This window comes from Leptosomus discolor, chromosome 1, assembly GCF_034619465.1.
Source record: "Leptosomus discolor isolate bLepDis1 chromosome 1, bLepDis1.hap2, whole genome shotgun sequence".
NCBI classification, from domain to species: domain Eukaryota; kingdom Metazoa; phylum Chordata; class Aves; order Leptosomiformes; family Leptosomidae; genus Leptosomus; species Leptosomus discolor.
The window spans coordinates 7,132,427-7,145,972 of NC_141391.1; the positions used below are offsets into that span (position 1 = coordinate 7,132,427).

At 40.3% G+C, this 13,546-nt stretch overlaps 1 protein-coding gene across 4 annotated transcripts in view; it reads left to right on the forward strand.

Annotated features, from left to right (window-relative positions):
* DLG2 (discs large MAGUK scaffold protein 2) overlaps window positions 1–13,546 on the forward strand; it is a 1,022,965-nt gene that overhangs the window by 139,022 nt on the left and 870,397 nt on the right. Inside the window, exon 4 of one of the 4 annotated variants that reach the window (XM_086481686.1) lies at window positions 10,750–10,824. The exons of 2 other annotated variants lie outside the window; for them this stretch is intronic. In XM_086481686.1, the coding sequence (XP_086337812.1) occupies window positions 10,750–10,824 (75 nt within the window). Of the gene's footprint in view, window positions 1–10,749; window positions 10,825–11,349; window positions 11,357–13,546 lie in introns of all 4 variants that reach the window. One more of the 4 variants, XM_086481692.1, reaches the window with a different exon arrangement.

Here is a 13,546-nt window from a genome sequence, read left to right on the forward strand (position 1 = left end):
ACGAATTTCATAATTTCCGTAGGACTTGCAAAAAGCCTGGGGTAGCCAGCACACCAAAGGCTGCTTAAAGGATAAGGCAAACCAACAGTTAGCACTGCTGTCATAATTACTGTCATTTTTTTGTGTCATGGCCATGCGAAATGGGGACCCCCATCCATGACACAGAGGAGGGCAGGAGGAGACACCCTGGGCACCCATGGCTGGCTGTGAGGGGTGGCGGGTGGCCACTGCAGAGAGCAGGGAGCGTGGTGCAGACATGGAAACAGATGCGAGCTGTCATTCCCATCTTGCCGGTGGAGAAACCCATATGGAGAAAGAACAGGAGGTGAATGAGGCCACAGAAGGAGCGTGCTTGTTCTGTGGCCTCATTCACCTCCTGTTCTTTCCAGATCCTTCTGGTTCCTGCAAACCATGCTGGATCTCAGACTATTTCTTAAGCCTGCCTTGGAGCAGAGAGGAGACACCCGCAAGTGCCTGGTGACACAATACCGGGGAAAAGCGCTCAGCAGCAGTGGTGCAGCACCGCTGAACAAAGCCTGGATGCAGAATCATGCTAAACATCCAATTTCTACTCCCTGATGTTGCTTTCCAATAGAAAATAAGCAGGAAGATTGAAAAGACAGCTGTGATTAGCTCCGCTTTTGGGTGTTTGGTGGTGCGGTGCGGGCCGGCAATTGCAACCATCCTTGGCCTTGAGATTATCAAGGAGGTGTGTAGTAACTGGATTTGAGGCAGGGGAATGAGCCTACTTCTAAGATGGTATAACTGGGAGAAGAACATGGCCTAGTGCCATTTTTATACATCAAGAGACATTGCTTTATTTATGTTATGGATTGGTGATGAAAGTTTCTACTAACATTTTCCCAGGGCCTTCTGGGCAATAACAAATGAGGTTTCACTGTTGCTGCTCTGAGCAGGGCTCCCAACTCCATCTACACACAATATTTTTCCTTCCATCTCTTCTGTTTCTTGGATCCACTGCTAAATGACTGAAATTACCTGAAAGTCAAGCACATAAGCCTCAAATATTCAACTCCAGATATTCAGTCTTTGCTGCCAACTTCGATATTGGAATGAGATAGGATTGTGAATTGTAGGTGACCTGCTATTTGGATGCTTGTGGGAACACCATATTAACATATGTAATTGAGCTGAATAATGGCAAAAATCTAGTTATAGAACACTTTCATATTGCAAAGGCCTGAAGCCAAATAAATTACAGTTGATTTGCTCGTCTTGTTTGGTGACATATTTAAATAGCTGCACCAGTGATATTATATCGTATTGATCCATAATCTGCTCTTACGTGCTTTATTGTGCATTGGAGTAACTCTACTTCCTTTAAACCTATAAAATTTTTAAGGCATCTGTTTATGCCAATATTCACCAATGTAATAAGAGCAGAGCTTTTTCAGAGACATTTTAAAAATTCATCTCAATTAGTATGAATCCTACAGAACAACAGTATGGTCATTTTCAGCTTCAAATCTGTTAATTATCCTTATTTGAACATCCATTTGTCTGATTTGTGCAAACAATTACCATTCTCATTCTTGTAAAAGTGAATCTTAATGTCAAAAGGGAGTAAATACATCAGTTTTATTCTTCAGATCTTATAAATAATAAAGGGTGTAAAAGATGAATGCTATTTATACTGCAAAAGATAAACACTGTTTAAAAAGTTCACATTTTTAACACATGGTCATTAAGTTTGGCCTGGAATTTCCAGTATTTTCAGACTATGGAAAATGACATAAATGTGGTGGGGTGAATATACCCTTGTAGATTATGTACAACGGTTATAAAGATCCTGCTTTGAACTCTATATGGTGAAAGACGCCATCTAATAAAATTAATTTCTGAGGTACCTCGCCAAATCTTAAACCCTGCTGACATTATTTTTTCAGCCAAAATGTAAGATATGTTTAAGATAGATTTAAGATATTAATTTGTACAAATTCTTCCCCTGCTTTTTTTATTTCCTTCATGTTTTCATGCATTTCTGAACCCAGAACTTAGGAAATGCTGAATAAGTCAAAGAGGACTTCTTAGGGTCTCTTAGTTTATTTTAATTGATCACATTCCCAGCATAGCTTCTTCTTTCTTTTGCTGTCGCGTAAAGCATGTTAATTTGTGGAATTATTTTATCATTAGGAAGAATTCAGTATAAATAAAAGCTCAGGTCAAGACTCCATCCCAGCGGGAGAACCAGGAGTTTTTGGAAAGGAAGAACACTCCCACTGTGCCTCCCAACAGTCAGAGGCAACATGCTGTCCTCTCCTCTAGCTATTAGCAATCCTTCCATCCTTCTGCCTTTTACAGAATTATGAATACAACAGTAGGTGCTGCTGGTGAAAAAGAAAATAGATAGTTCTGTGTTGCCTGACAAGACTCACTATAACAGGGGCTGCTTCACTGAAACTCCCAGTTCTTGGTGTCAGATGGCTTAGAAAAGATGATCAGCTTTCCCCAGAAAAAAACAAAACAAACCAAAACAAACCCAAAAACTTTCTGGCCCTTGTTGCTACAAAGGAGAACTCAGAGGTGGAAAGTCTAAAGGTTTAAAACCCAGAAGGCCAGTGAAGGGAAAGCAGAATTGTTTTTTTTTTTAAATCTCATGATTTCAAAGTGCTAGTTTCAAACTTTTTCATACTTGCAGCTGGCAATCACAGCACCAAAAAAAGAAAGGAGAATTCAATAACACAAGTGGCCTTCTATTCCCCTGTCACATGCAGGGCTAGCTAAAGACCCTGTCCTAGGACAGACATTTTAAAACTTCCTGGGCAATCTAGTCCAATGTTTTATTACGCCTAACATCAGTAATGGCATCCTTAACGTTAATAATGACCCGAAGAACTGTCAATGCTTGTTGCCACTGGTGTCACCTCTTGTTTTGTTTAGGAGCTGTGTTTTGAGGTTTGCTTAAAATCCCAGATTTTATCACCTGAAAGCTTCTGTGTTTTGAGAAGAGCTTCCAAAGATGTACGCAAAGACTAGACAACAAAAGAAATAACCCAAATTTAATCACAAAACCTAAACCAATTGCTGTTTGTTGCCTGACTCCCAAGTTTGCAGCACTGAGCACTGACAGCAGGAGGCTTCCTGTGACCCAGAGCTGTGTCCTCCAGCTTGTAAACCAGAGAACTGGCTGCCTTCATACACAGGAAGAATGCCCAGCTTGAACTTGTTGGTGTTGTTAGCTGCAAAAATAAATTTCCATCATCAAAATGTTGAAAATTCCTCAACAATTACTCCTTCTTAGAGGTTCTTGTTGCTAGCTTCCACATAACTCTGTAGTAGTTTAAGGCAGGTCACTCACTGCACAGGTTCCGTGTTTAATTCAAGTGTCACTGACTTCTGTGGGACCAGACAATTAAATTAAAATGTAATTATTCATGTGAATGGAAAAAAGATCTTGTATATTTGGAGGTTTTTCTGTTTAGACTTAATGGGAGACTCAGTTCATTCCACTGGTGAAGAAATTTGGGGTTTTGTTTTTAGCTTTTTAGGGTTTTTGTAAATTCTGTGTTACTCTAGTTTGGTAAATTAACATCTCTCTTTTCATGGCTGTCCATCCAGCACCTTTTCTAAGGATTTAGTTCAAGCGTTTAAAAGAATGAAATAAAGATGGAAGGAAAAAAATGTTTTGTAATGGTGCTGGGAAGCAGGGTGATATGCTTGTTTATGTTTTTAACCCATACCAAGGTTGAACGTGTACAATTCTGACTGGCAAGGTTGCCAGGAGCCAGCAACATCTGTCTATCCTATTTTTTTCTGCTCGTCCAGCAATGTATTTGAAATAGGGGACACCAATGTATGTATGCACTTAAGGGACAGAAGTGTGAGCAGAAGTCTCAATATGCACAATGGTCGTGGAAAACAAGAAGTCACTGCGGTCAAGTATGAGACCAACATCTGGCTTAGACTCTAGGTATGGTATGGTCTGGGTCTGTAGGTCTCTCCCACTCCGCACACTCATCACCCTACTTTGTAGCATGAAGCTAAGAGTAAAGCAGAGAAGAGCTATGAAATTTGCACCTTGTCTTTTTGTCAGCATTAGCTTTTCTTTCCCCATAGTCCCAAAATGGAAGACAAGGCAATATTCAGAGTTCGTCCTTCTCAATAGCATCACTGTGAATTGGAGTGAGGAGTTGCTGTGGCTTGGCTAGTTGACTTTGAAACTAACAGTCTACATCAAGTATATCACTATAAATACCTGTTGATAGTGTGCCGTGCTTGGGAAAGGTAGGGGCAGGTCTTGTGGCCCAGTAGGATGCTGTGGATTCCCCAAGTGAGGGGGAAACCCTCACTCAGCATTTAGCCAACACAGTTGACTCCCAGCGCCAACCCAGTTGATTTGAAGGTGGCTTTAGAACTTGGCTGAAGAATGGAAAAACGTGGAAGTGGCAGTACTGGAGTGACCTCACTGTTCCATCCTTTCTAATTTAGAGCAGCAGCAAAACCAGCCCCAAGATTCATTCAGAAGCCCAGGATGGTAAAACAGATCTAGTCATCTGCTGGAGGTGGAGAGCAGGTGCACACGCTGTATACCAGCTGATGGTCTTGCTTTGCAGCGGTGAATCCGCAAGTTGGATTAGTGATGATGGTGGCCTGATAGCAGTGCAAATAGCTAATACTTATAATATTTATTTATGTCAAAATGCTTTTGTAATAGGCCTTACTGAAGAAAATAGTCCTGTTCCCCCCCCAGTTATATTGTGTTAATCTGAAAAAAATCAATATAGATTTTTAGAAAGGTATATACTTAGAGGATAAGGTTGAGTTTATTTTGTGGGACTTCATATAAAATCAGCTGAATGTGTCCAAGAAGCTGTAAAGTCAGTCCCAAAATTAGGAAATTATAAAGCTAGGTATAAATACTGAGGTTGAACCAATGCCTCAGGTGTTGTAGACTAGTATAAACTTACCAAAAGCAGCAGAGCTGTAGACAGCTACACTGCATGAGGATCTGATTTAAATTTAGCTGGATATGAAAAAACAACAACAAATAAACCCACATTTCTATATTGTTAATAGATCTGGGCGACATTTGTTGTTTTTCCTTTGCAAGACTTCAGGCTTTGAATCATTGCAGTTTGAAATCATAAACTGGGTAGCTAAGTTTTTTGTGATGAATTTCCTGGCTATAACAAACCCGAAACAAAGGAAGCATAATGATTTTCCCCACAGAGATTCACATTTAGCTAAAATCAAAATCTTTTTCTATAGTCATTATTAGGTGCTGATGAGCACTTCAGACTATGGTGTTTTCCTGCCAGACCCTAAAAGTGTAATAGTGCTGAACCCATGCAATTTACATGTAATTTAGTAAACTCTATTCTGAAGTGGTACTTGAGGACAGCTTTGATGACTATGGGTTGGCTGCTGGCTAAACTGCAGTCGTAGAAGAGCAGGAAGATCCTTTTCATTCATTACCATTTATCTTAGCTGGAGAACATACTCATAGATGTCTGACAGATGGGGAGTGTATCTGAGTATTTATTTCAAATCTTTATTTACCAATGTTAAATTTTGGAACAATTATTGTAAGCCCGTAGCTTTTCGATTTCAAACATTATGAATGTAAACTGATGAGACACGTGTTGTCTTTTCTAGAAAAAAAATCATTTTTGGGGGGGAGTTTCAAGAAAATTGCACAGAACAAACCAATGTGCATTGCATATGTAATGTCTCATAATTATATCTTGTCAAAAGCGCAACTTTTTTCTCCTTTATTCTTTAGAAATATGGTAATTGTCCCTTTTCCCTTGTAGTTAATTATAAATTTCAGGAAGAATTAAGTCTGTTAAATCTTCTCTTCCCCCTCTTCCCCCTCCCTTGGTCTCTATGGCAGCAGCAGGAATAGAAGGGAATTACTTTGATCTTCATTTCTGAGTGACATTTCGTTTCTTCCAAGCATTGACCTTGTTTAGTGCAACTGAAATTTTCAATAGATTCTATTAGATTATAATTTGCTGGTCTTAGGGAGATGTCTTTATTGAGATTGGTTTTAACTATGAAAGGAGAAGGGTGATTTGTTTCATAAATTTATGAACAGCTCTATAAACTGAGAAAAAAAAATGTTCAATTAACTGCTCAGGCAGATACGGTCAGGGCTTAATACTGCTGCACAGCAGTGGAGAGCTGCAGATGTAAGGAAAGGTGGAAGATACTGAGCAAGCAAAAGAAAATGCGAGAGCCTGATCCTGGCTCAGTTAATAATTGTGCTGCTTAATGATAGCAGAGCTATACATCCTTAGCAGGTCCCTTCTCTAATATTCCGAGGGCCTGGGCGGAGGTGGGAAGATAATTTCCTAGTACCAGAGTGAGCTGCATTTTTATGCATTTCACATAGCTGGAACTGACCAAACGGAGTCTTTGCAATGTCCAGTAGGCCACTAAAAGCAGAAAAGATGTGTCTCCTGGCATGCATCCTCAACATAAACATGCATTTCTTTTTGTGTTTTAATCTGTTTGCTACTACCATGCAAGTTTCCTTCTGTCTCCCTTCACCTGATGCAAAACTTCTGAAAAATGAGAGGATGTGTGCAGTCAAGTAGAAGGGAATGATTAATTATGAGTGAATCATTAATTCAGGGGTATGGCCTAGTACCTGATTGTATTTTACCCAGTCTGAGACCTCTAGTTGAGACCTACAATTTTCATTTCTCCAGAGAATCATCTGCATCAGAGAAGATAATTTGCAAGGACGTATAGGAACAGCTAAGTATGTTCCACTGGGTTTGACTTCAGCCAACTGTTTTGCTACTGGAGGCCTCACTCAAGGACTTGTGTATGATTTGCAAGTCATATTCTTGGCCATTCTAGTGGATACAAACAGAATCACGCCTGTGACTGCTTTTGACTCTGATCAGCACTATCTTCTCTGAGAAAGATTAAGTCAGATCTTAAAGAGTGCTGTAGTTCAGTGAGCCCTGAACTTTTAGCAGATAAAATATTCCTAAATATCCACTCTGGATTTTGTTCCGTCTTCCTGCAGAGCTAAGATCTGTCCCCAAATGTGTCTTCAACCACAGTCACTTTATGAAATATTTGGCCATCCAAATGTTGTATTGGTGTTATATGTATAATCTCTCCTAGCCTATGAGAAAGTGGCATATAGCTTTAAGAGCTATACATGCTCTTAAAAGCCTCCTAACACCCTTAGCAGTCACTGTGGTTGATCACACAACACAAAAGAGGAATTCTTCCTGGAAAACTTACCCAGAGCTTGCTGATGTGCAACTGCATCTCTGTCACCTGAAACGTTTCTTGTGCAGTGCCAGAAAGCTCTCACCTTCTGCTTCAATATTCAATATACAGTACTTCTCGCTGCAATATTGCAGTGGGCACTGATGCTACCACTCTGCATTATATTAATGTATCTCAAGATACATTAGCCTGATGTTTCTAGCTAGTGCTAGTAGCAATCAGTTATTTCAACACCTGACTGAGAAAAGCACATAGGAAAGAAGCTATGCTAGGAAGGTTGCATGCTAGGAAGGTAGATGTGGTGCACGGACTCTGAAGGGCTTGCAGCCTTGTTTTTTTCTTCTGAAGTTGAGGCTTTTCTGTCTCCTGATTACCTGTGGGGTCTGCGTTTCTAGATGCTTGAGAAACCTATTGGTTTGGGAATTACATGTAACGGTGCCTCCAGAGAAGGAATTGCACTGTCTTTAACTGACTAGGAGGTTAACATCTCTCTCTGACTTTGATCATTGCTGCATTGGTTCTTGACTGTATTATTGCTATGCAATTTATCAAGGATTTAAAGCATCAATCCAGAAAAAAACCCTGTGACTGATGCTGAATTCAGCAATGAGTATGGAATTACTCTTTTGTGTCCCAAGGTCTCTTTATACAAATATCACACAAGCTGAAGATCTTATTGCGTATTTTGAAGGCTCTGATTGCATGGAGCTGTGATAAAGCCTATGCCTGGGTAGCTGTGTCTATGACTACATTGGAGCTTTCTCAAGGGTGAAGCTTAGCGCAGGAGGCTGAGTATCCTCAAAGAATGGGAGTAAAATGAGACTGTGAAAATCACTCATTCATAAGCTATGGAGAAACAGCCTCTCTGTTTCCACTTCAGATGCAAAACTCTTTTATTGGAACATATTCTCCCAAATAGTAAGGCAAGACATATTCTTTTTGCTTACAAACATTAGTAAATATGAAAAGCAAACCACAGGTAATTCTGTCCTCCCTTGAAGGCCATCTGAAGAAAGATGGTTACAAATGATGGATTTTCATCACTTTTCATATTTTTAAATTTCCAGTGTAGTGATGGACCAGGGTCTACAGTCCATACAAACTCCTAAGCTGGGGACAATGTTAGTGGTAATAGTTAAATGGCATTAATTCCTTCTACAGCCTGCAAATAATTCCCAATGTATTTATTACTATGCTTACTTATATTGCCTGTGCTTGCAGAATACTTTATGTAATGTCGACCTTTTGGGTAGGGCTTTTTTCGTTGGTGTCTCTACGTGTGACATGTTGGAGCTTTTGGCTGATTTTAAAAAAAAAAAAAAAAGATCATTTTTATGAAGAAAAGCATTCCCAGCAGCTGATATACAACCATATTAGAATTATTTCAACTAGGTGAGGATATAAGATATGAAAGGTATGAAAAGCATTATTTTTTACATAACAATAGAAAAAGTAGTGATCATTCAAATAAGAAATCAGCTGTAATTTAAAAAAAATAAAAATCCAAGCCCAAATCCCCAAAAAGCTGCAGGAGAAAAGTGTTCAGTCCTAGCCCTTGAACTACATGCGTTTCTCAGACAATACCAGTGCAATGTCATGTTATCAGCACAATTATTCAAATATTCAGGTGTGAAAGGCCAAAATCTGCATGTCACCCTACAGCCGAGATACACGATCAGCCTAGCCCTTGTGCTGAAAAACTGGGATCTCTGGAGAACTGCTGCCTATGAGCAATTCCCAGTTATCTCTGTCTTTCTGGCCTTTGAATATGAAGCGTGTGTCATGTGATTCTGGGCCTTGGGACAATTTTCATACGAATCTCAAAGTCAAGAATACTTGTGGAGTATTAGCATCTCCTGCTATGAGATTTGGAGCTTTTATTTTGCAGATGTAGTCTCTTTAAGAATGTGAGGAGTCTTTTTGAGGAGTCTCCTGACAAACACGTTATACATGGTTACCTGAGTATGTATCTGAGCTTTTCAATCAGAAAGATGTTCCCTGTCCAAAGAAAATTATTAATTTTCTTGCCTTTATTTTGCCTTGGATTAAAGACTGAAAACGTACAATTGTTAAAGAAAGTAAAAAATAATTACCAATATTTCATGCAGTCTTTTGATCAAAATTAATTTATAGTTTTATTATTTTGATGGGATTACGTAGTTTGCTGTTGCATTCATCCCTTCCTTACAAGAGATAACACACCGCTGCAGGGTATTGCTGCCATGATGGCAGCAACTATTTCAAATCCTTTTAAGAAAGACTTTCTAAACTTTCATCTAAAGTTACAATGCTTCTTCTTACTATCTGTTTTTCTGAGTATTCCTTAAAGTGAAAATATAAAAGATGACCATTCTTTAAGGTTTGAGGAATTTAAAGCTGAAATGAATATGCGCAGTTTTTCCTATTTTTTTTTTTTAACTTAGAAAAGTATTTAGAATTGCAATGCTTTACAAGTGTTTACTTTTTGAAGCACTCATAGTACTTCATTAGTTAAAGTTCTTAAATCAGACTCAAAATTGAAAGTCTTGTGAAAGCTAATCATTGGTGTTTGCAGACATTGCTCTCCTTTGCTCTCAGCATGGGGAAAAGAAAGGTGTAATGTAGTTGCTTGCAATATATCTGGCTTAAACAAAAATAAGAGGAAGGAAAGTGGGTTTTTTCACATTATTTCCAGCTTCAGGAACACACATGGTTACGAGAGTCCTCCAATTCAAGGAGCTGAATAATAGTTTGACTCTTACGTGAAATGCTGAGAGTAATGGTGGCAGACACCAGAATTTATTCTGAACTTTTCTTCAGGGACTCTGACCCAATCTGCTGTGCAATTCATTCTGATGGGCTCTAAACCTTTGCTAAAATGTAATTGAATCACTGCAAATGCAAGAGAAATTACAGGAAGATCAGCCTGAAGGCCTGATGGTTGCATCTTGCACTGCCATGTGGAATATTAAATTGATTCCTCACTTTTTTGGTTCTGCAAAGTTTCAGGGAACTGCAGGAGTCTTGGGTACTTGCTCCATGCCCTCCAGGGGCCAGTCTGTGGAGCAAGCAGAGCATTCTGCTCAGCAAAGAAACACATCTAAGAATTTGGGCCAGACTTACATCTGAACAATAACCCTGGGGTGGTTCAGGCTGCAGCTATCACTGGTTCGAAGAGGACATAATGGAAAAATGCAGCCTGTCATGAAATGGGGGAAAAAAAGTCAATCTCTACCTACTGCCTAAAGCTCCTCTGTTCTCTGAATACTCCAGTGTGGAGGAAAGCCAGATGGTGCATGCTTGGGGTTCTGAGTGGATGAAGGATATGTTCACCCACATAACTGAGAACTTCAAAGCAAAATTAATGGATAACTGTTGAGGCCTTTTTGGTCCTGTGAACTGCAGATTATTTTCCCTACATGACAGTGGAAAATGACTTTGTGAGGTGTAAAGCATACTAACAAACTCCTAGATGCTCCATCTGGAATGGAGACCGTTGAGCCTAGCGATTGCAGCACATACTGTGTTGTGTATAATGCCATTTTCACTTATTTGCAGCAGAGCCATGGCAGATGCCCATCCCACAAATGCTCAGTCGAAACACCTGCCTGGATACCCATTCAGCACTCTACCGTAAGTTTGAGCCTTTTAATACAAAGATTTGAGAGACTGAATGGTAAGTCTCTGTGTTTGGAGCAGCCCTGTCGGGTAAAATTTCCATACTCAGCGTATTTTGAGAAAGAACAGAAATGAGTCCTAAGGCCAGACCAAACTCCTTGGGAAGCCTGAGCTGTTGAAATGTTGGGTAGTGGCTTAGCAGGGCTTCTCCAGATGTTCAGGCTTTTCGGGAATTTAATTCATTCCACATGGAGCAACGGGGATCAGTGGCAAGCGTGGTATGGCTGGTGGTGGCGTCCAGCTCAGAAGAGTGTGGAGCTGATTGCTACAACTCTGGGCTCCAGCTGAGCGTGATGACTGGGAGCCTGCTAGTTTTGCCTGGTTATGGACACAGTTTGTGCGAATTCATTCATAAGCTCCTACAGGGTCTGCCAGAAACAGCTGGTGTTTAAAGCACCAGGCTGTCCCCAGACCCAGGTGGTGACACAAGGAAGGGGAGATGCATCTTTTCTTTTCCACATTCTCATGGAAGGAAGAAAGACTGATGGTTCCAATTGCTTTATGGACTAACAAGTGGGAAAATTTGCCCAGTAGAAGTAACAATAAGTTTTGGGATGATGGGCAGTGAGTGAACTTTAGTCTGCTGTGTTTATAGGAAATGACCTTTATAAATGTTTTCCTCATCCTGCCAATTAGATGACTTCAGTGAGGCTTGCTTTTAGCTAGCAAAGACACAATAATGTTTGAAGAGAAAAAAGAAACTGCGGTCAAGTTGACACTTGCATTGATTTATATCTTGTCTGAACATACATTCTAGATAGAGCCAAATCCTTAGATGCTGGAAGTTAGAGGGCTGACTAATAGAACTATGATGATTTATCTCAGCTGAAAAGCTGGCAGGATTTAGTTGACATTTTCTTTGGCTCTGGACCATAGCATGATGTTGGTTCACAGCTATCAACTTGTCACCTTTTATGAGCAGATGAATGGGAAACAAATTCAAGTTTTCGCTCTCCCTTGGTCTCTTGCTAATCTTGCAAGTGATGGTAAACCCTGTGGTTTTGGTTGTCCCTACAATATATCATTGATCTGTATTAAAATAGACCCACTTATAATTATTGATTGAACAGTTGAGCTAAACAGTTTTTTACCAGGTGAAGCTCTAGCTCAGCAGCTAATTAGTAACTCTTCTTAATTATTAGTTTCCACTCTCAAAGGCTGTGGATTGACTTTGTGGTGTGGTCTTGTTGTTTTTTGTTTATGTTAAGAGGATTGCAGCATGAGCACAAGTATGGTAGTGTGGTGCTTTGAGAAATGGAAGTGTACTGGGCGTTTGTATAAAGCCAGGAGCAGTTGCACTCAATGATTTCCACTAACACCAAGGCCTGACTTTTCACATAGTGGCTTTAAATGCTTTGGGTATTTTTTAGGATATTTGTTTCTTAAACTGTCAAAAATAAAAGCATTTAGCTTTATTCTTTGTTTGTCTCTTGTTACACCAGGTATGTGTACATGCATAGGCAATATCTGTTGACCTGCTATCTTGCAAATTTCTATATTGTCACAAAAAATGGCAAACTGAGGATTGAGCTTTCTTGTCTTTGTTAGCACTAGAAGTGGCCTAAGATTAGAATAACTGCAAGAACTGTTATTTTTAAGCTGCTAGAGTGGAAACTAGTTCTGGAACCAATACTAGTTAACATCTTAAATCAACAACATAGACAGTGGGGGTGACCGTGCCCTCAGCAAATTTGCAGACACCGAGCTGAGTGGTACAGTTGATACGCTGGAGGGAAGGGATGCTGTGCAGAGGAACAGGCTTGAGAGGTGGGCCCATGCAAACATCATGAAGTTCAACAATGCCAAGTGCAAGGTCCTGCACGTGGGTCAAAAGAATCACGAGTATCGGTACAGACTGTGGGATGAATGGATTGAGAGCAGCCCTGAGGAGAAGGACTTGGGGTTACAGGTGGATAAAAAAAGTTGGACATGAGCCAGCAACGGGCACTTGCAGCCCAGAAAGTCAACCACATCCTGGGCTGCATCAAAAGAAGTGTGGCCAGCAGGTCAAGGGAGGTGATTCTCCCCCTCTGCTCTGAGACCTCACCTGCAGGACTGCATCCTCAGTGCAAGACATGGACCTGTTGGAGCAGGTCCATAAGAGGGCCACGGAAATGGTCAGAGGGCTGGAACACCTCTCCTGTGAGAAAAGGCTGAGGGAGTTGGGATTGTTCAGTGTGGAGAAGAGAAGGCTCTGGGGAGACCTTTTTGCAGCCTTTCAGTACTTAATGAGGGTTTATAAGAAAGATAAGGACAGACTTTTTAATAGGGCCTGTTGCAATAGGACAAGGGATAATGGCTTTAAATTGAAAGACAGTAGATTTAGATTGGACATAAGGAAGAAATTTTTTATGATGAGGGTGGTGAGACACTGGCACAGATTGCTCAGAGAAGTTGTGGATGCCCCCTCCCTGGAAGTGTTCAGGGCCAGATTAGATGGGGCTTTGAGCAACCTGATGTAGTGAAAGATGTCCATGCCCACAGCAGACTGGGGTTGGACTAGATGGCCTTTAAAGGTATTTTCCAACCCAAACATTTCTATGAGTCTGTGAAAAAGAAACCAGCTTACTATTAGAGTACAGTTCAATCGTTCACTTTGTTGCTATTTTTTTTGATTGTAGAGTACAACATGTGGTCCTTGAGGTAATTGCCTGCTTGGAGCTTGCTTGCATCTATA